Source organism: Musca autumnalis, unplaced genomic scaffold (assembly GCF_047663935.1).
Source record: "Musca autumnalis isolate F117 unplaced genomic scaffold, ASM4766393v1 scaffold_1, whole genome shotgun sequence".
NCBI classification, from domain to species: Eukaryota; Metazoa; Arthropoda; class Insecta; order Diptera; family Muscidae; genus Musca; species Musca autumnalis.
Genome location: NW_027411644.1, coordinates 216,304,453 through 216,326,953, shown reverse-complemented (window position 1 = coordinate 216,326,953; position 22,501 = coordinate 216,304,453). Strand labels below are relative to the sequence as shown.

General features: G+C 34.8%; 1 protein-coding gene across 1 annotated transcript in view; it reads left to right on the top strand.

Moving 5' to 3' along the window:
- The first annotated feature begins 1,574 nt into the window (after nucleotides 1-1,574).
- Nucleotides 1,575-22,501, top strand: part of LOC141389103 (plasma membrane calcium-transporting ATPase 3-like) — a 40,114-nt gene continuing 19,187 nt past the window's right edge. Inside the window, exons 1-5 of the mRNA XM_073960153.1 lie at nucleotides 1,575-2,247; nucleotides 19,655-19,975; nucleotides 20,041-20,235; nucleotides 20,301-20,587; nucleotides 20,648-20,849. Coding sequence (XP_073816254.1) covers nucleotides 19,819-19,975; nucleotides 20,041-20,235; nucleotides 20,301-20,587; nucleotides 20,648-20,849 — 841 coding nt within the window. The 5' untranslated portion in view covers nucleotides 1,575-2,247; nucleotides 19,655-19,818. The remainder of the gene's footprint in view (nucleotides 2,248-19,654; nucleotides 19,976-20,040; nucleotides 20,236-20,300; nucleotides 20,588-20,647; nucleotides 20,850-22,501) is intronic.

Genomic DNA, 22,501 nt, shown 5'->3' with positions numbered 1-22,501 from the left:
GTGGAATTGGCCAAAGAGTTTGAATTAAAACCCATGGTCGAAGTCTCCAAAGCATAGGATGATTGAATGTCAGTATTTGTGAGAGCATTAGTTAGGTCAGAGCCACCTGACAAAACTGCAGCGCTGGAATGGGTTGGTTCTATATCTTCTTGATGAGTATTCTCATCTACATTATCAGTAAATGTATTTGAAATTTGATTGTTTCTCCTTTTAATACTGTTTTTTGATTTTGGTTTTAATTTTGGCCTCTTTGCATTGATTTCCGGAAAATCTTCTTGTGATAAGTTGAAGAAATCTTGTGAAGGAGGATTGTTGATAAAATCTTTGTTATTATGAATCAGCTTTGGTGTTTTTTCATCAGCCTCTTTTTTGGCTTTATTCTTAAGCAAAGTACGCAAGTCACATTGGTTAGACCTGGCATCATGTGGTTTGTCACAGTTGACACACTTTGGTATCGTTAAACAGGTACCTTCATGAGCTGAGCCACAGCGCGGACAAACTTGTCGGGAGCGGCTGCAAACTCTATTTGAATGACCAAATTTCCAGCATTTTTTGCACTGTAGAATCCGCTCTATGAACGGCTTTACCAAGAAAAATACCTTATTTATACATACATGTGAAGGTAGTCTATCCCCACTGAAGGTCAACAGGACAGCATCGGAATTGATTCTTTTATCTTTGTTATCCAAGTCAGGTCTGGTAAAGCGTTTGACTTCAGTTATGGCAATGTTGTCATAAATTGGTCCATATTCTGCTTTATGCTTTATAATTAAGTTTTCGTATAAAAATTCTTCAGTAAATTCTTCGTTGGACGGAATTTGCACCACAGCTTTTGTTTCGCAGAGCTCACTTGGTATGAACACGGAGTATCTCTTGCGGAGGTCTTCATCAGCAACTATTTTATTTATGGTGTCGCGGTCGTTGCATATTATCTTCATTTTTCTTTTGGTAACAAAATGCGTCTCCAAGTTATCATATTTTGAATGGAGCTCGTCTGCAATTTTCATAGTTGGAATACTTTTTCCATTTGGATATACCTGCAAAAGTGCAACATATTCCTTCAAAAAGGTTAGTCCCAATTTACATTAGGCGAGTTTACTTGCGGCAATTGTCAGTTTGTGGGTGAGAGAGGGTATTGAGAGGCAAAGGGTTACCATATACCTCACCTCTCTCTCCATCGAACTGACAATTGCCTCAAGTAAACTTGCCTAATGTAAATTGGGACTAATGTATTTTTTAATTCTCGGAAGAGGGTATTTATACCCATCTTCGAGCGTTATTTCATGGGCCTCGGGCCAAACCATATTTAAGTAGGCGTTTTGAGTTGTAAGCGAAACGAATAAACAGCAAAATTCTAATTTTTCCTATTGGATTCTAATTCTTTGAAAATTTGCGCACGAATAGGACGTTCGGCGTCACTTTCGGGTTTTTTCTGTATTTTGTTTTTGTTTTGAATAACGCACACGCACTAATTTAGATTTGCCTTTAAACCTTTAATTTTCCTCCAATCCCTCAATTTTCTTGGTGTTCCCTATGTCCGCCTTTCTTTGCAATTTCTCGATGTATGAATCCCTACTTACGGGAAGATGCGAAAATAACAATTAGTTTATTTCTTGCATTACGATCAACCAACATTGATTTTATTTTGTTCCGTACAATAGTCGTTCAAAAAGGATAAAGAAAAAAATCAATAGAAAAAACTACCAGAAAAATTATATTTTGTGTGTTAATACACACAGAACAACAATACATTCCTTTTTCTCAATCGGTTGCAATTTAAATTAAACAAGAAAAAACGCGAGTGTTCTTGATTTTCTTATTTTTTTTTCCAAATTTTATCTCTTGTAAACTGGCGCTGGAGGTGGTGTTTGTGTTGTAACAACTCGGTTCGGTCGAAGAAGAAGAAAAAAAGAAAAGTGTTGTATATGGAAAATACACATTTCTCATTTGTTACATGGAATGAGGAGAAAATTTTCTTCATTGGCAATTGATAGCGAATATCGAATCAAATACAGAAGAAATTGTGTGGTGGCGCTGCTTAACTGAAAAACGGGCAACAAGAAAAGAGTATTAAATGGAAGAAGCTAATAGTAAAACTCCAATTAATAAAAATGAATGATTGAAATTGTTTAAAAGAAGAAGGTTTTGATATTTTCTTCTTGCTTTTTGTGGTGCTGAGCGAGCGACGGACAATAACGAGAATACGCTGAAAGTTGGTGTCTTCCTCGGATAACAGCTGACGTATTGGTATGTACAAGAAAGTATACATTTTTCTTTATTGGATATTGGGTAAGGATATGAATGAGATTAAGAACATCATCATCGATAAGAAATTTTCATTTTCATTTCCTTTTTATTTAAGCCTAGAAAAATACCTTTACACGTTCTTCAGTACCTATAAAGCTATTTATGTATGTTTGTACACCTTCTTCTGTGGAGGTATTTAAATATCTGGAAGGATGAGGGAGGGTGAAGGAGAAAGGAAAGGAGGGTTTGCTCTTCAATTTTATTTTATGTTGCTTGCATATTGCTGAAGAAGAGGCAAATGAGGAGAGGTAGTGTGTGGGTGGGTGGTTGGTTGGATGGATGGATGTTATACCTTCCTTCTTACAACCCCTTACAACATAAAAAACCCAATATTCTTAGCCGATCAAATGTGGCCGATATGATGTTTTTTTCACCTTTTTCGTATATTATTGATTTTTTATTGTTTGCTTCTCTGCCTACAACCCCTCGTTTTCATTCCGGCCATAAAACAAAATCAAAACAAGGAAGCACAAAATATAATCGTTTATATAATAGTTATGTACACATACACCCTACATAAATAACATTGTTTTATAATGTAACTAAAGGAAAAAAAGGACATGGAAGTGATTAATAAGGAGAAGAGGATTCGCCGGAAAAAACTTCAAGAGGAGAATCAATTTAAATTTAATTGTATGGTTTTTTGCATCGTTCAGTGTTTAAGCGAGGCTTTTAAAGACAAAAATAGGTACATATTTTATGAACTTTTAGTAAGACCGCAAGCCAACATTTTTGAGCACATTATGAAAGAAAAGGGTGCTTCTTTGGCACTCCGCTACACGCAATGGCCAGAAGTGCAAATTCATAGCTCCATATTTTGAACGCTCCTATGCTAATGCCATTGTTGCACTCCGGCATTTCTTTTGGCCTATACCACCCGACTTCATAACCTCTGAGGGCCGTACTTTTCTCAAGCATAGAAAAGTTGATTGGTAAGGTTTCCGACTGGATTTCGTCATTGAAATTAGAAAAGTAGTTCTTCGCTTGGAGAGGATTGGCCAGCTGGCCTTGGATACCCTACAGCTAGGTTTATTGTGCCAAATGGCACAAGGTGGGGTTGAGTTGTCGACTTAGACATCGGTTGACTCCGATCCGCTATTTCATTTACTTTGATGTTGCCATGACTCGGAATTCAACACAAAGTTACGATGTTACGGTGTCTTCATGGCGATCAAATTGCTATCCACCATATGGCTCTCACGGCAACACCCGAGTAAGTACAGCAACGAAACCGTACCGCATGCTGGGCAGATGTTTTGCCCGGTATCATCGATCCTTGTCCTATAGAGATTTAGACGGCTGCACCATCCCGAACCTAGCTGAGCCAAAAGTACTCCGGTTTGTCGTGGCAGCTGACGTTCCTCTGCTGCGATAGATGAAGGGTGTACTCCGAGGATCGCATTCAAACGATAGTTGTTTATGGCATCTGCTACTACATATGTGTAAGCTATTTATTGATATTGATAGGCTTGAGAACCACAAGTTTTCTCTTATAATGTTGAACCACTCTTTCTAGATCACGAAGATCCTTCGAGACTTGCCTGGATGGGGGAGGGGTGTGATTGGTGTGTGATTGTGAGGATGGGTCTCACGGTAACACCCGAACAAGTACTGCAACGAAAGCATGCCATTGTGTTGTTGTACTGGAAAAATCTTGGTCTCCTAATGTAGATGGGCCACTGAATACATAAAGAGGCACCCTGTTACAGTTTTCAGGTCGGCATTCTGACAACAAGGTTTCTTTATCTTTATCCACACAAATAATTGATTATCCAAGGTTTCAAATTTAGCCAAAAGGTAGTCTACTCAATGTCCTCAAACAGCATGGAGTTTTTAACAGTATCAACCCCTTTCGATAAGTCGAGCGCCACAAAGACTGTCCTATCGCACGGCTTATTCTAGTTGAGTTCTCGAACCCATATTGATGATAGGCATAGGAGCATTAACGCCTCAAGGACCATTGCTACAGGAGATAAAAGTGAAATCGGTTTGTGCGATTTGCCTTTGCTGGCATCCTTGCCTGGCTTCAGTAGCGCGAGCACTCTGCTAATTTTCCAGACTTCTGGAACGATTTGGGTGGCTGGAGACAGATTGAGAAGTTTAGTGAGATACTCCTCTCCCGGCTCATGAAGCTGTTTTTTAGCATTACCATGGAGATTCCATCTCCACACTGGGGAAGATTTAGCGTTCCTAATGACATTGTTGCGCATCATTCATCATGCGATGTCGTACTATTCTCCTCCCTTGTGACTTTTTAATTTTTTTTTTTTCAATAAACGTGGATTTTTTAAAAATATTTGTTCAATTTTTTAAAAATATTTTTTATAAATGTGGATTTTTAAAAATATTTTTTCAGTAAATGTGGCTATTTAAAAATGTTTTTCATAAATGTGGTGTTTTAAAAATATTTTTTCAATAAACGTGGATTTTTAAAAATATTTTTTTAATAAACGTGGATTATTAAAAATATTTTTTCAATAAACGTGAATTTTTTAAAAATATTCAATAAACGTGGCTATTTAAAATGTTTTTTCATAAATGGGGTTTTTTAAAAATATTTTTCAATAAACGTGGATTTTTAAAAATATTTTTTAATAAAAGAAGATTTTTTTAAATACCCATTTTTTAATAAACCTGGATTATTTAAAAATGTTTTTTTCAATAAACCTGGATTATTTAAAAATGCTTTTTTCAATAAAAGTGGATTTTTAAAAATATTTTTTTAATAAACGTGGATTATTAAAAATATTTTTTTTTTCAATAAACGTGGATTTTTTTAAAATATTTTTTCAATAAACGTGGATTTTTTAAAAATATTTTTTCAATAAACGTGGACTTTTTAAAAATATTTTTCAATAAACGTGGATTTTTTAAAAATATTTTTTAATAAACGTGGATTTTTTACAAATATTTTTTCAATAAACGTGGATTTTTTAAAAATATTTTTTCAATAAACGTGGATTTTTTACAAATATTTTTTCAATAAACGTGGATTTTTTAAAAATATTTTTTCAATAAACGTGGATTTTTTACAAATATTTTTTCAATAAACGTGGATTTTTTAAAAATATTTTTTCAATAAACGTGGATTTTTTACAAATATTTTTTCAATAAACGTGGACTTTTTAAAAATATTTTTCAATAAACGTGGATTTTTTAAAAATATTTTTTAATAAACGTGGATTTTTTAAAAATATTTTTCAATAAACGTGGATTTTTTAAAAATATTTTTTCAATAAACGTGGATTTTTTAAAAATATTTTTCAGTAAACGTGGATTTTTTAAAAAAATTTTTCAATAAACGTGGATTTTTTAAAAATATTTTTCAATAAACGTGGATTTTTTAAAAATATTTTTCAATAAACGTGGATTTTTTAAAAATATTTTTCAATAAATGTGGATTTTTAAATAAATAAAAAATAAATAAACGTGAATTTTTTAAAAATATTTTTCAATAAACGTGGATTTTTTAAAAATATTTTTTCAATAAACGTGGATTTTTTAAATATATTTATTCAATAAACGTGGATTTTTTACAAATATTTTTTTCAATAAACGTGGATTTTTTAAAAATATTTTTTCAATAAACGTGGATTTTTTAAAAATATTTTTTCAATAAACGTGGACTTTTTAAAAATATTTTTCAATAAACGTGGATTTTTTAAAAATATTTTTGAATAAACGTGGATTTTTTTTAAAATATTTTTCAATAAACATGGATTTTTTAAAAATATTTTTCAATAAACGTGGATTTTTTAAAAATATTTTTCAATAAACGTGGATTTTTTAAAAATATTTTTCAGTAAACGTGGATTTTTTTAAAAATATTTTTAAATAAACGTGAATTTTTTAAAAATATTTTTCAATAAACGTGGATTTTTTAAAAATATTTTTCAATAAACGTGGATTTTTTAAAAATATTTTTCAATAAACGTGGATTTTTTAAAAATATTTTTTCAATAAACGTGGATTTTTTTAAAAATATTTTTTCAATAAACGTGGATTTTTTAAAAATATTTTTTCAATAAACGTGGATTTTTTAAAAATATTTTTTCAATAAACGCGGATTTTTTAAAAATATTTTTTCAATAAACGTGGATTTTTAAAAATATTTTTTCAATAAACGTGGATTTTTAAAAATATTTTTTCAATAAACGTGGATTTTTAAAAATATTTTTTCAATAAACGTGGATTTTTAAAAATATTTTTTCAATAAACGTGGATTTTTAAAAATATTTTTTGAATAAACGTGGATTTTTTAAAAATATTTTTATACCCTCAGCCTTTAGGCTAAAGAGGGTATTTACACTTTGATACGACCAAAAATGTGCCTCATCGAAATAATGGTTTTAGAGCCCAAGTATGTTTGTACGATATCCGTTTCAGACAATTTTGAGTCGATCTAGCAATGTCCGTCCGTCTGTCTGTCTGGCTGGTGCGCACGATAACTCTCGAACGGATCAATCGATTCGGTTCAAATTTTGGGTATCGAAATATTTTGTCCAGATTTGATTTAAAATCGAAGATGGGCCATATCGGTCCACTCCTTCAGGTACCTCCCCCACAAAAGTTCAAAAATGTTCGGAAAAATTGTCCGCACGATAACTCTTGAAGGGAGTAACCGATTTGGTCCATACTTTGTATATCGTATACATTCTACAAGGGGAAGATGAGGTTTCAATATGGTCTCAATCGGCCCTCTCCTTCGAGTACCTCCCACACAAAATTTCGGAAAAGTTTAGTTTAGGGCCATCCCTCGAATCACTGTGATTTTTGTTTTAGCAACTTGTATTCACTGCCCTCCATACGACGGTACAAGTTTCATTAGGGGCATGTCCATACTTCCTGAGAAGATAGCCTGAAAGTTGTAAAAAATACCTATGACACGGTGTGAGGTGGTTGGAGCGCAAAATAACGCTAGAACGGATCTGCCGATTCGGCCCAAAATTTGGCCTTAGTAATATTTTGTCCAAACATAGTCTAAGTTTGAAGATAAGCCATATCGGACCACTCCTTCAGGTACCTCCCCCACAAAAGTTCAAAAATGTTTGGAAAATTTGTTCATACGGTAACCCTTAAAGGGAGTGACCGAATTTGTCCATACTTTACACATCCTAATATATCTACTAGATATAGATCAGGTTCAAATATGGACTATATTTGTCCAATCTATCCGGTACCTCCTACACAAAATTTCGGATAAGTTCACTTTAAGATCTGCTATCGAATCACTTTGATTTTTGTTGATGGTAAACGTTTTTTCAGGGGCAGGTCCATACTTCTTGAGTAAACATCCCGAAATGTGTAAAAACCCCATATGGCACCATATGGAGTGGCTGAAGATCCACTTCCATAATGGTCAATGTAGATCCATACCTTTTAGTATCTCCTCCGCAAAACTTTTAATCCCTAATCCTAATGAATATTTTCGTTGGTTCAAATTCCCAAAATTTATAAAAACCTCTAAATACATACATACGTTTTTTGGGAAAAAATTTTTTCAATATATACAGGCTGAGGGTATATCTCTGTCGGCAAAGCCGACTGATACTTTTTTACTTGTTTCAATAAACGTGGATTTTTTAAAAATATTTTTTCAAAAAACGTGGATTTTTTACAAATATTTTTATAATAAACGTGGATAAAAAAAGTAAACGTACTTTAAAAAAATCAATAAACGTGGAACGTTTGAACGTTTTAGTATCTAAGGAGCGGAGACCCAGAAAAGAGGATAAAAATCGCATTTGTTTATCTATTTTGGCCATTAAGAACCGTTTCTACAGAGTTCGTATGTTCTAGAAAGTTGTTTATTAAGATCTAACGAACATTTTTCTAGTTGGTTGTTTGCTTCAATTTTGATCGGTTTGATATCGGTAGACTAAAATCCGAGAAAAAATTAAAAGGCAAATTTTACTTTGACGATTTTGACCTTGAAGATGAGGTCGACTGGATTTTGTGTGTTCACAATTATTATTCTTTAGGACGATGGCTACAACTTTGTCTCCACGAGTAATCCCAAATTCCAAGCGGTTTAGAAGATATGTGCCTGACAAAATGATCGCTTTTGACATCAAAGCCTCAGGTCTCTGTGGGTCATAACCGCGAAAGTTGAAGTGATAGGGGAAAACGCCGGGACACGTGTCTTCTTATTTTTTGTCTTCTATCACGCTGTGGTGTCAGAATATGGTTAATAAACCATGACTCAAAAAATGACACACAGTGATATTTTACTTATACGTTTTCACTAATTCAATTAATATTACGCAACATATATTTAAATATTTGAATCTAACGAATGAAAATACAACCCTGTACATATTTTGTAAACAATACTATTAATTTACATCTTTGATCTTAAAACCTTTTCTATACAACTAATACTAGAAGAGAAACTCGCTTCTCAAATGAAGTACTGAAGTAGAACTAAATTTCAATAAAATCACCCTCATTCGTCTAGCAGTCATTGAAGGCTTATAATCATTACCACGCTTGCCCAAGTTGATGGATTCAGATAAAAAGCTGGAGATAATTCTAAATGAAAAGTCATGTTTCTTTATAAAAAACAAATTTGTTGCTGTTTTGTTCCTCTTTAATATGTAATTTTGATCCAAATCCAAATAATAATGTCACATGTTTCTTTTCTTCTCTCTTCTTGTTGTATAGTACATACTTACATATGATATATGTGTTTAGGATACATAGCCCCACATACCCAAAATGTCCTTTAAAAGTTAAATTAAACTTATCGTCATTTATAACTTTTGTCCATATCTATATATGTACTCTACACACACACATATGTACATCTACATGTTTTTCACATACATACATATGTGCGTACGTATGTACATATGAAACTTGCCTTTAGTTATTTGGTTAAACCAAAGCCGAATAATATATTTTAGGACATTAAACTTTTGTAAATATTTCATAAGCTATAAACTTTTGTGGTGTTTCTGTTGTTGGTCTTCTTCTTCTTTTTATATATTTATTTGTCTATAAACAAAGGCTTAAACTGGAGCAGACGAATAATACATTTTTTGTTGTTCCATGCCATTTTTGTTTGCTTTTATATTCTTGTGTACATATGTATGTGTGTATGTACCTATAGTATATATAAAAACATGTATGTATGTGTACGTGTTCAACTTCTTATCATATTTAATGGTTCATACACGTTTTATTGTTTCTGAAGTGCAATACCTTTTTGTGGTAAGCAAAAAAACAAGCGGGTTTTGAGAAATCTCATATTGACGAGGAACTCTTGTAATCTTATAAGACGCTACTGCCTGCCATTGCTGTGTATTTTGAAACATTATTATTTATGATAGTCAAATAGATTTTTCTCACATTGCATGGACAACACTTGGCACTTTTTTAATAATTTAATTCATAATCCCACAAAAGCCCGGAATTCATTTATTCGAGCCGGCTGATCTTTAGGTCCACAGTACTTCATTTCCTGCAATCAATGGAGTGCATACCTTTGGCAGACACTGTGTGGCTACAGTCCGTCGCCCTGATTTCATTCCACAACCAAATGCCTACCTACACTTACATATCTTAACAATTGTATCTTCTGCCTTCCACCCACATTCCTCATATTGCATTCTAGAATTGACATTGTCGTTCTCATTTAAGTTGATGGCCTTATGTTCGAAAAACAGCAACAACAACAACACATGGACAAGAAAATGAACCTGTCTTCTTAGTCTTCATGTTGTTCGTCGTGTCGTCGTCGTACATTGTTGAGACAAGGAATTATTTTGCATTTGACAAGTTCATTCGTTGTTGTTGTTGCTGTTGTTGTTACAACGATATTCCTCATGTTGTAATAATTCATAATAAACAATAGAAAAGAAAAAACAAACGATAAGATTGAGAACAAAATTTCCATTTTCTCGTACAAAGTAGAACAACAGAAAAAAAACACGAAGCCGAAATGTGTCAATGGTTGGTTCAATACTTCAAAAGGATGTGCTCATCACATTTTGTCATCGCCTAAAAGTATGCAATACACATGTGTTTGCATTTTAAGTAAATTAGTTCAGTTTTATTAAGACATGCGAAGATTTTTTTGCAGAATCCTAAGATGACAAAGGAGCAGATTTGATTTGATTCAAAGAAGCAACGATAAAGGACAATAGAGGTCGATTTTTAATCATTTTAGCACCGAAATAGGACTATAAACGACAATATTTTAAAGATTTTTAGATGTCACTAAAGATGTTTAGGTAATTTCGAGTATTGAGATCTTTTCAAAGGTTTTTGGGAGGACCTCAAAAGGAGGACTATATTCGAGAATTTTTTAGTCTTTTGATTGCATCTAACGGGGAAAATACGACTCTTTATTTTTATTCATTTTTTTTTTTTTTGAAAAGGGATATGTTCATCGAACAATTAGGTTCACCACTTCGGTTATGATTCTTTTGTACAGCCATAGGTTGGGTGTACTTAGCTGTTTTTATTCGTTTTTACGAGTTTATGTATAGCAAAAGTGTATAATACTAATGTTTATGGTTTGTTTTTTTTTTTTTAAATCCTTAGGAGAAACTCAGGTGGACAATAAACTTGGACTTTTGTGAGATCTTTGAGAGAAGTGCAGGAAGACAAACATTTTTTAACAGGAAAATTAAGGTGTATATTAAGGATTCTTAAAAGTAAACTCGGATTTTAAAAGATTTTTTGTAAAGATTCAAAGACGAAAGGGGACATGTTTTTAAAATATTTTTTTTTTTTCAATAAATGTGGATTTTTTTAAAATATTTTTTTAACTAACGTGGATTTTTTAAAAACATATTTTCCATAAACGTGGATTTTTCAAAAATACTTTTTTAATATACCCGGATTTTTTTAAAAACATTTTTTCAGTAATCGTGGATTTTTAAAACAAATTAATAAACGTGAATAGTTTAATAATATTTTTTTATAAACTCGGATGTTTTAAATACATTTTTTCAATAAAAGTGGATTTTTTTCAAAAATATTTTTTCAATAAACGCGGATTTTTTTTTCAAAAATATTTTTTCAATAAACGTGGATTTTTTGAAATATTTTTTCAATGAACGTGGATTTTTAAAAAAATTTAATAAACGTAATTTTTTTGAAAATTCTTTTTCAAAAAAGTGGATTTTTTAGAAATAATTTTTAAATATAGGTGCCTGTGTTTTTTAAAAATATTATTTCAATAAACGTGGATTTTGTAAAAATATTTTTTTTTTATAAACGTTGATTTTTAAAAATATGTTTTCAAAGAAATAAGTTTTTTTAAATTTTTTGTTAAACGTTGTTTTTTTAAAATCTATTTTTTGTTAAACGTGGATTTTTTAAAATTTATTTTTAATAAACGTTGATTTTTAAAAATAATTTTTAAAAAAACGTGGTTTTTTTAAAAATATTTTTTAATAAACGTTGATTTTTTAAAATTTATTTTTTATTAAACGTGGATTTTTTAAAATTTATTTTTTAATAAACGTTGATTTTTTAAAATTTATTTTTTAATAAACGTGGATTTTTTTAAAATTTATTTTTTAATAAACGTTGATTTTTTAAAAATATTTTTTTTCAATAAACGTTGATTTTTCAAAAATATATTTCAGTAAATGTGGATTTTTTAAAAATATTTAGTAATAAACGTGGATTTTTTAAAAATATGCTTCAGTAAATGTGGATTTTTTTTAAATATTTTTTAATAAACGTGGATTTTTTAAAAATACTTTTTTAATAAACCTGGACTTTTTTAAAAACATTTTTTCAGTAAACTTGGAGTAAAAAAAAAAATATTAATAAACGTGAATTGTTTAATAATATTTTTTAATAAACGCGGATTTTTTTTAATACATGTTTTCAATAAAAGTAGATTTTTTTTTCAAAAATATTTTTTCAATAAACGTAGATTTTTTAGAAATATTTTTTCAATGAACGTGGTTTTAAAAAAAAATAATAAACGTAAATTTTTTGAAAATACTTTTTCAAAAAAGTGGATTTTTTTAAAATATTCTTTCAATAAACGTGGATTTTAAAAATTTTTTTAATAAACGTTGATTTTTTAATAATAATTTTTTTAATAAAAAATTTATTTTTTTAATAAACGTGAGTTTTTAATATTTTTTCATAAACGTGGATTTTTTAAAAATATTTTTTTCAGTGAACCTGGATTTTTTAAAAATATGTTTCAATAAATGTGGATTTTTTGAAAATATTCTTTTAAAAACTTAAATTTTTTGAAAATATGGTTCAATAAACGTGAATTTTTTAAAAATATTTGTTCAATAAATGTAGATAGTTTAAAAATATTTTTTCTATAGAAATATTTTTTAATAACTGTTAATTTTTTAAAAATACTTTTTCAATAAATGTGGATTTTTTAACATTTTTATTTCAAAAAATGTGGATTTTGGGTATATATGTGCCTCATCGAAATAATGGTTTAAGACCCCAAGTATGTTTGGACGAAATGTGTTTCAGACAATTTGGACTCGATTTAGCAATGTCCGTCCGTCTGTCTGTCTGGCTGGTGCGCACGATAACTCTCGAACGGATGAACGGATTCGGTTCAAAATTTTGCTTTCGTAATATTTTGTCCAAACTTAGTTTAAGTTCGAAGATGGGCCATATCGGTCTACTCCTTCAGGTACCCCCCCCACAAAAGTTCGAAAATGTTTTGAAAATTTGTACGCACGATAACTCTTGAAGGGAGTAACCGATTTGGTCCATACTTTGCACATCGTGAAATTTCTACCAGACATAGATGAGGGTCCAATACGGACTCTATCGGCCCCCTCCTTCGGGTGCCTCCCACTCAAAATTTCGGAAAAGTTCAGTTCAGGACCTGCTCTCGGATCGTTTTTATTTTTATTTTAGCAACTTGTATTGGCTGTTCCCATTGCGAAGGTACAAGTTTTATCTGGAGCAAATCCATACTTCCTGAGAAAATAGCCAGAAAGTTGTAAAAATCAGCTATGGCACAAGTGTAGGGGTTGAAGCGCACGATAACTCTCGAACGGATCTCCCGATTCGGTCTAAAATTTGGCCATCGTAATATCCAAAGTTAGTTTATGTTTGAAGATTGGCCATATCGGTCCATTCCTTTTGGTACCTCTCCCACAAAAGTTCGAAAATATTCGGAAAATTTGTGCCCACGATAACTCCTGAAGGCAATAACGGATTTGGTCCATCCTTTGCACATCGTAGTATATCCACGAGGCATAGACCAGGCTTGAATATGGACTATATATGTCAACTCATTCAGGTACCTCCCACACAAAATTTCGGAAAAATTCAGTTTAAGGCCTGCTTTCGTATCGCTTTTAGCTTTGTTGTAACAACTTGTATTCGCTGCCCCCATTACGATAGTGCAAGTTTTTTTAGGGGCAAGTCCATATTTCCTGAGAAGGCTATAAAAATCCCTATGGCAGTATGCGTACGATAACTCTCGAACGGATCAGCCGATTCGGTTCAAAATTTGTCCTTCGTAGTATTTAGTCCAAACTAAGTTTAAGTTTGAAGATTGGCACTATCGGTGCGCACCTTTCGGTACCTTCCCCCACCCCCAAAAGTTAAAAAATGACACTATAATATTACGCGATATATCTGCTGACCAACTGAAATGACTGGTGGGCATAAAATCTATCAAAAGGGATGAATCCCAAAACAAGATCCACTTCCAAAATGGACTATGTCGATCCATTCCTTAAAGTACATCCTCCCCAAAACTTTTGAGCTTCAAACCAAATATATTTTTTGTCGGAAAATTTCAAAAAGAGCTACAAAATCCTTAATCCGTAGATTCGATATTGTCAATAGATGGACGTTTCAATTCACACAGGCTGAGGGTATATCTCTGTCGGCAATACTTTCTTATTTGTTTAAAAACATTTTTTCAATAAATGTGGCTTTTTTAAATTTTTTTATAAAGTGGGTTTTTTAAAAATATTTTTTCCCAATTCACCATATTTAAGTAACAGGGAGAAGAGAAGAGAATTTGCTCATGGATTTTTTGGAGGACGCCTGGAGTTTACCATCGGGGAAGTTTTTAAAAAAATTTTTAGGAGTGACCTCATTTGGACATAGAGCTTTTTAACTGAGTCCAACGATATATTACTTTTAGGGGAAATGTAATGTTAAAGCAATTTTAATGCGTAGCCATGTTGGGCAGCTGTTCATATGAGAAAGTCTTAAAACCCGGCCGAAGGCCTGCTTTACGTAATAGTAACCGTAATGCATAATCGGATTTTGCATCTGTGAGAAAGTAATTCGAACGAATTTGAATTCGAATCGTCTTAGAGAACTATTTTGAACCAGTTCAAACGAAGTTGTGAAAAAGGCACTCCATTCTTAATATTTTAAAAATGTTAGGATGACGTTCTTGCCACTCCGTTCGTTATATTCTATTACCATCTGTTTAGAGATCCCTACAAGCAAGTCAGTTTGCCGCAACAGTTAGCGACATTGGTATGATTTTCGTTTTGCGGTAAGTCACGAGAAAAAAATCCTAATGGAGTGATGTTTGAGTCCATGTCGAAATCTGAATTAATAATAGGAAGACAATATAAAAACGATTTTATCAGATGTAGCAATAACGTCTCTGCTTGGAAAAAATGGAAAACGGAGAAAGCAAATTCAGTTGCGATTGTATTTAATGGAGGCTTTTGTGTTCATGTAAAAAAGTTCTTAATATTCCAACTTGTATGATTATTCTAGATCTAGCTTTTCACAGTATACACTAGCATTCTTCTTCCATTTCTGATCCGTCTGTATAAGAGGGCAGGTCGTCCAAAGGACCGATACTTCGATTCCAGTCATCTCTACTTGGGATAACGACCTCAACATCTTGAAATCTCATGGTCGTTAGGTTTTGCCATGAGGTGGCAGAGGTGGCTCCCCAGCTTGGTGACAGCAATATATGTTCTGGAAATTGCCGTAATTACCCAACATCTCCTAAATCATTGTATCCATTAAGCTATTATCATTAACTTGACCTCTTCTCCTAGTGGTCATAATGGTCCTATTTTTGTCATGATTTCAATTTGATAACCATCGTAATTTGCTGAAGAATGACATTAGCAGGGTAATTAATTAAAATGTGAAGTAGGTATATAAGTACCTGTCAAATTTGAAGTAGTTAGGACAAATGCTAGAGTGATAAGACCGCGTCATTATATAATTTAAGTGTAAAAATGAAATTTTTAGATTAAAATTGATTACACTGTGCAACAACATTTGAAGAAATCGAACACTCGTACCAGCAATTTAAAAAGTATCAATGCTATGCGGACAAAGTTATACCCTCAGCCTGTATGAGTTTAGACTTTCATCTATGGACAGATCGAATACCGACTACACAATCGAAATTATTTTCCCCAAAATTTTAGGGTTTTCAGAATTTTGCGTGAACGCTCAAAATTTCCTATCTTTTGGTGGCAAGCAAAAAAGGACATTTTGAGTAATTATTTTAACGATTGTGAAGTTCCGAATAAATGCCTACGTTTTGATAATAAATTTGATTTGGCTTAAAGCGCGAAAGTATTTTTGCGGATAGATACCCGAAGGAATGGGCGACATAGACCAATTTGGAAGTAAATCTCATTTTGGGAGTCATTCCATTTGTTACTGTAGAATTTGGAGCTTTGGCACCATTATGTCAGGAAGCATAGACTTGCCCACGAAAAACAGTACTACATAGAGTACTACCTTCGGTAAAAATGCCTAAGGGATCCTCGAACAGCCATTAACTGCACTATAGCTAAAATGTTGTACTTTTGTGAGGAAGGTACCCGAAGTCCCATATAGTTCTTCTGAAAACTGATGTATGTTTGGAAGGAATTTTGCGATGTGCAAAGGTTCAACCAAATCGAATACTCAATCTGTAAGTTATCATGATCATCAGTCATTTTTGTTGGTGGAAATTTTGTGTGGGAGGTACCGCTGGGAGTAAACCGATGTGTAGTCCATGTTTAAAGTTTTGACCAAATCGGCTTCTCTCTTGGAGAGTTAACTTGCGTACCATTTTAGCGAAACAAATTGAACTTTTGTTAAGTGGACCGATGTGGCCCATCATCAAACTTAAACTGAGTTTGGACAAATATTACGAGATACAAAGTTTGACCAAATCGATTGATCCGTTCGAGAGTTGTTGTTGTAACAGTGTTTTTTTATTATGTTTGTATGTTCGTTCCTCTGTTCAATCTGGATGGGATGTTAGATGAGTAGGTTTGGCTGGGCAGTTGAAAAGGTGTTTTGTGTCGTGCGGGCCCATGCCGCATACTGTGCAAATGTCTTGCACTGCGCGATCGATCTCCGCCCAATAAGAATTTAGGCGACTGAAATATCCCGAGCGTAGTTGAGCCAAAACTACTCTGGTTTGTCGTGGCAGCTGACGCACCTCAGCTGCGATAGATGAGGGATGTACTCCGAGTACTTTATTCACACTATAATTGCTTAAGGCCTTGGCAACCGCGTCAGTGTGAATGCTATTCAAACCTGCTTGATATGCTTGTTGATCTAAGGGTTCTCTTCTGTATCGTTGGACCTCTCCCTCTAGAGCATGGATATTCTTCCTGATCTGCCTGAATGTGTCGGGCCTACCCACAAGATGGTGATTGGGATGGCTCACACGGTAACATCCAAGCAGGTACTGCAACGAAAGCATCTCATTGTGTTGCTTTACTGGAAGAATCTTTGTCTCCTCCTGTAGATGGTCCACTGAAGATTTGAGGAGGCACAATGTTGCTGTTCTCAGGGCAGCATTCTGGCAAGTTTGAATCTTTTTCCATTTCGTATCACATAATCTCGGGGACCAGACTGGAGCCGCATAGCTTACCCCTGACCGACCTATTGCGTTATATGTGGTCAACAAGGTATCTTTATCTGCACCCCAAGTGCTGCCGGCTAGGGACTTGAGTGTCGAATGTGACCCATAAAATTTTAGGGCAGTTTGTGATCGGAATTCTGCTACCGTCGACCACGACATTCAACTCACGTCCGAACTGCACTGTCCATGTGGTGAACAGAGTGGCTGTAGATTTTGTGGCGGAAATCTGCATATTCCTCGAATAGAAAAAGGTGGTAAGATCGGTTAAATAGTTGTTCAGTCCTGCTCCCTGTTTCACTCTACGGGGTTTGGACTTCTTATTCCTGAATTCCACGTACGACTGGCGTCCACACATATAGTTGACAATGTCCTCAAACAGCGTGGAGTGCCTAACTGTATCAAAGGCTTTTGATAAGTCAAGCGCCACCATCACTGTTCTATAGCACGGTCGTCTCTGGTTGAGTCCTTGACAGATATATGTGGTAATGGCGTGCAGCTCTGTTGTCGTGCTGTGCTGCTTACGGAATCCATGCTGATGATCGGCAACTTGATAGCTATTTCTGATACTGGGGAGGAGTAAGGCCTCAAGTGTCTTTGCTACGGGCGACAAAAGCGAAATCGGTCTGTACCATTCACTTTTGCTGGCATCCTTGCCTGGCTTCCGTAGTGGGACAACCCTGCCCATTTTCCAGACTTCGGGAACAACGAGGGTGGCAAGCGACGAGTTGAGAACTTTAGTGAGATACTCCAATCCCGGCTCATCCAGCTGCTTCAGCATTACCATGGAGATTCCATCAGGGCCCAACGCTTTGGATAATTTAGCGTTTCTGATGGCATTGGCAACATCATCCATTGTTAATTGTGGTGGTTCATCTTCGGCAGGAAGAGATCTGATGCGACGTAATACTCTTCTCTTCGCCCTGTCACTCTCGAGGTGCTCGACAAAATGTGGATTGAAATTACTTGCCCATATCTTCGGGTCAGTCAACGTAACGTCGCCAAACGTGACTGAGGTACTATCTTCCTTTCTTCCAGGGTTCGAGAGTGACTTAATCGTTGCCCACAATTCACCTATACCGGCTCCAATGTTACAGCTCTTCAGATGATTTAACCATTTGTTCCGCTTATGCTCGCCGACCAGCCTGTTAACTTCCATTGTCAGCTCCCTGACTCTGGGGTCATTGGGGTTGGCACGACGAAGCTCATCACGTCTGCTAATGGAGACAATTATGGGGAGATGGTCTGATCCAAGTGAAATGACGGGTTGCCAGGTAACGTCATTTGTCAGACCAGATGACACGATGGTTATGTCTGGCGAACTGTGACACTCTCCTCTAATTCTGGTAGGGCCGTCATCATTGACCATGCAAAACGTAGAGCTATCAATCTGCTCTGCCAGCGCTGTACCTCTCTGGCCGTTTCCGAGGGCCGAATGTCACATCTCATAATGCACATTAAAGTCCCCCAGGACCAGACGATTATGACCTGAGATACAGCTATTTCTCGGCGGGATGTATACGTTCAGCAACTCTATCTCGGGAGTTGTCGTACACTCCAGCCAGATAGATGGACGGATAGGACTAAATCGAAAATAAATTATCTGAAACGGATTTCGTCCTAACATAGCATAAAACCATTATTTCGATTAGGCACATTTTTAACGTATCAACAAAGTGTGTATACCTCAGCCTAAGGGTACAAATGGAGAATGTCTTTTCTATATTTTGACGATCATTCAAGAACGTGTTCTATAGATTGAATACCCTTCAAAAAGGTTTTCATATACTCGAACTTTTCTATAACTTAGCACTTGGGGACCGACGAATTACTACGTTATGGAGAAAATTCATTATAGAGAGATTATTATGCGTGGGAATATCCACGTGTGCTTTAAAAACTGCAACATAGAGAAGTTCGACTGTGTAGAAAACGTTTCATATAATCTTCGAAAAGTTCTTCTGTAAATAGAGGACGCCCCCAACATGGTCCTCCTCCACAAAAAAGTTGTGAAAATATGGAAGAGCATTCCTATCCTATACGAAAAATGCAATTCAAGTTGATCTTCTATAGAAAGACGATTCTCCAGAGAGTTTTTAAATAGACTTAAAGAAGGTCTTCTGTGGGAAATAACCTTTAGGAAGGTGTTCTATCAATTGATACCATTTAAGGAAGGCCTTCTGGGAATATATGGTGTTTAAAAAAGACCCTTTTATAGATGAAGTTGGTATTCTATATATAAAAGACTTGTAGATGGTCTTCTACACATAAAATACTTTTCATATGATCTCCTTTCACCTTCTACAGATAATAGATCTTTCAAGAAGCTCCTCTTTCACGCAAACACTTTTTTTAGATAAAAGAGTATGATAATGTTGTAGTTTCTTGCTGTGTTGCGATGCCAATTGGTCAATAGGCTTCTTTGGCAACGTATAAATAAATAATTACAGAAGCGCCTAAATGTATGCTTTAGTTTTTCTAAGTTCACGATTATTTGCAATGTATTTTACGTTTTTTCTCCTCTTCTTTTCTTTTTAGATCCATTACAAATTTGAGACAAATTGTCAAGAGATATTCAAAATTGCGACCTTAAATTCCACAACGATCTAAAAGATCGTCAACAAAATTCCGAAAGGAAACAAAAAAAATCCAAAATAAAATACATAGTATTAGTTTAATGTTACATTTTTAAGTTTTAACAAATGGCCACCATAGATGGAAGACCGGCGCAATATGGGATATCTCTTAAGCAATTGCGAGAGCTCATGGAGCATCGAGGACATGAGGGTGTTACTCGGGTCCAGGAAATGGGAGGAATAATAGAAATATGCAATAAACTCTATACAAATCCCAATGATGGTAAGTCTGTGCACGGAAATATGCAACACTATATGGAATAATATGTACAATTTCCCCCTCAACAGGCATAAGTGGATCGCATCGTGATGTTTCACACAGGCGTGAAACATTTGGCTCCAATGTTATACCGCCAAAACCGCCTAAAACATTCTTAACACTAGTCTGGGAAGCATTGCAAGATGTTACCCTTATAATTTTAGAAGTAGCTTCCCTAGTTTCCCTTGGCCTATCATTTTATTCACCAACCGACGAAGATGCTCGTAAGTATTAAAAACTACCTATATTGGACATTCAAATCCATTTTTTTCTTTCGTTTCTCCTTTAGCTGTTTTGGAGGAAGAAGAAGGTCATTATGATTGGATTGAAGGTGCTGCCATCTTAGTTTCTGTTATAGTTGTAGTATTGGTAACCGCCTTCAATGATTATTCCAAGGAACGACAATTTCGTGGCCTACAAAGTCGCATTGAAGGTGAACATAAATTCTCCATAATACGCGGTGGTGAAGTTTGTCAAATTAGCATAGGTGATATTGTTGTTGGCGATATTGCTCAAGTCAAATATGGTGATCTCTTACCAGCCGATGGAATACTCATACAAAGTAATGATTTAAAGGTATGTATTTGCAATTTGTTATGGAAATGAAGTAATGAAGAATACATTGTATTGTTGTAGGTGGATGAATCATCTTTAACTGGTGAATCTGACCATGTAAAGAAAGGAACAGATCAGGATCCAATGGTCTTATCGGGTACTCATGTTATGGAGGGCAGTGGTAAAATGGTCGTTACTGCGGTGGGTGTAAATTCTCAAGCGGGTATTATATTTACATTATTGGGTGCGACCGACGAAGAGGATGATGCACCGAAGCCAAAAGGTAAAATACTTTAATTATTTATTTTTAATAGAATATAGCTTTCAGTAATGTATTGGGTGGACAGAATGCCTTATAACAAGGTCGTCTAAAAACTAATTTTAAAGCTTATCGAGAAGGTATTCTATAGATTGGAGAACTTTAAAGAAGAACTTTTGAAGATAGAAGGTTCTTTAAAATGTATTATGTGAGTAGACAGCATATCAGGTAGGTCTTTTATATAATGAAGACCTATTCAAGAATGTCTTCTAGGGTAAAAAGGTTTACTGTAGATAGAAGAGGTCTTCTATAGAATAGACGACGCCCTAGCAGGTTTTCTATAGAATAGAAGACGCCTTTAGAGGACTTCTATAGAATAGAAGACGCCTTTAGAGGACTTCTATAGAATAGAAGACGCCTTAACAGGATTTCTATATAATCGGAAAGGGTCTTAAGAAGCACCCTTTCCTTGGGAAAGAGTCTAAAAAGCACATTTTCCTTGAAAAAGGGTCTAAAGAAGCACCCTTTCCTTGGGAAAGGGTCTTAAGAAGCACCCTTTCCTTGGGAAAGGGTCTTAAGAAGCACCCTTTCCTTGGGAAAGGGTCTTAAGAAGCACCCTTTCCTTGGGAAAGAGTCTAAAAAGCACATTTTCCTTGAAAAAGGGTCTAAAGAAGCACCCTTTCCTTGGGAAAGGGTCTTAAGAAGCACCCTTTACTTGGGAAAGGGTCTTAAGAAGCACCCTTTACTTGGGAAAGGGTTTCAAGAAACACCCTTTCCTTGGGAAAGGTCTTAAGGAGCACCCTTTCCTTGGGAAAGGTCTTAAGGAGCACCCTTTCCTTGGGAAAGGGTCTTAAGAAGCACCCTTTACTTGGGAAAGAGTCTTAAAAAGCACCCTTTCCTTGGAAAAGGGTCTTAAGAAGCACCCTTTCCTTGGAAAAGGGTCTTAAGAAGCACCGTTTCCTTGGAAAAGGGTCTTAAGAAGCACCCTTTCCTTGGAAAAGGGTCTTAAGAAGCACCGTTTCCTTGGAAAAGGGTCTTAAGAAGCACCCTTTCCTTGGAAAAGGGTCTTAAGAAGCACCCTTTCCTTGGAAAATGGTCTTAAGAAGACCCTTTCCTTGGAAAAGGGTCTTAAGAAGCACCCTTTCCTTGGAAAAGGGTCTTAAGAAGCACCCTTTCCTTTGAAAATGGTCTTAAGAAGACCCTTTCCTTGGAAAAGGGTCTTAAGAAGCACCCTTTCCTTGGAAAAGGTTCTTAAGAAGCACCCTTTCCTTGGAAAAGGATCTGAAGAAGCACCCTTTCCTTGGAAAATGGTCTTAAGAAGCACCCTTTCCTTGGAAAAGGGTCTTAAAAAGCACCCTTTCCTTGGAAAATGGTCTTAAGAAGCACCCTTTCCTTGGAAAAGGGTCTTAAAAAGCACCCTTTCCTTGGAAAAAGGTTCTTAAGAAGCACCCTTTCCTTGTAAAAGGGTCTTAAGAAGCACCCTTTCCTTGGAAAAAGGTCTTAAGAAGCACCCTTTCCTTGGAAAAGGGTCTTAGGAAGCACCCTTTCCTTGGGAAAGTGTCTTAAGAAGCACCCTTTCCTTGGGAAAGGGTCTTAAGAACCACCCTTTCCTTGGGAAAGGGTCTTAAGAACCACCCTTTCCTTGGGAAAGGGTCTTAAGAAGTATCCTTTCCTTG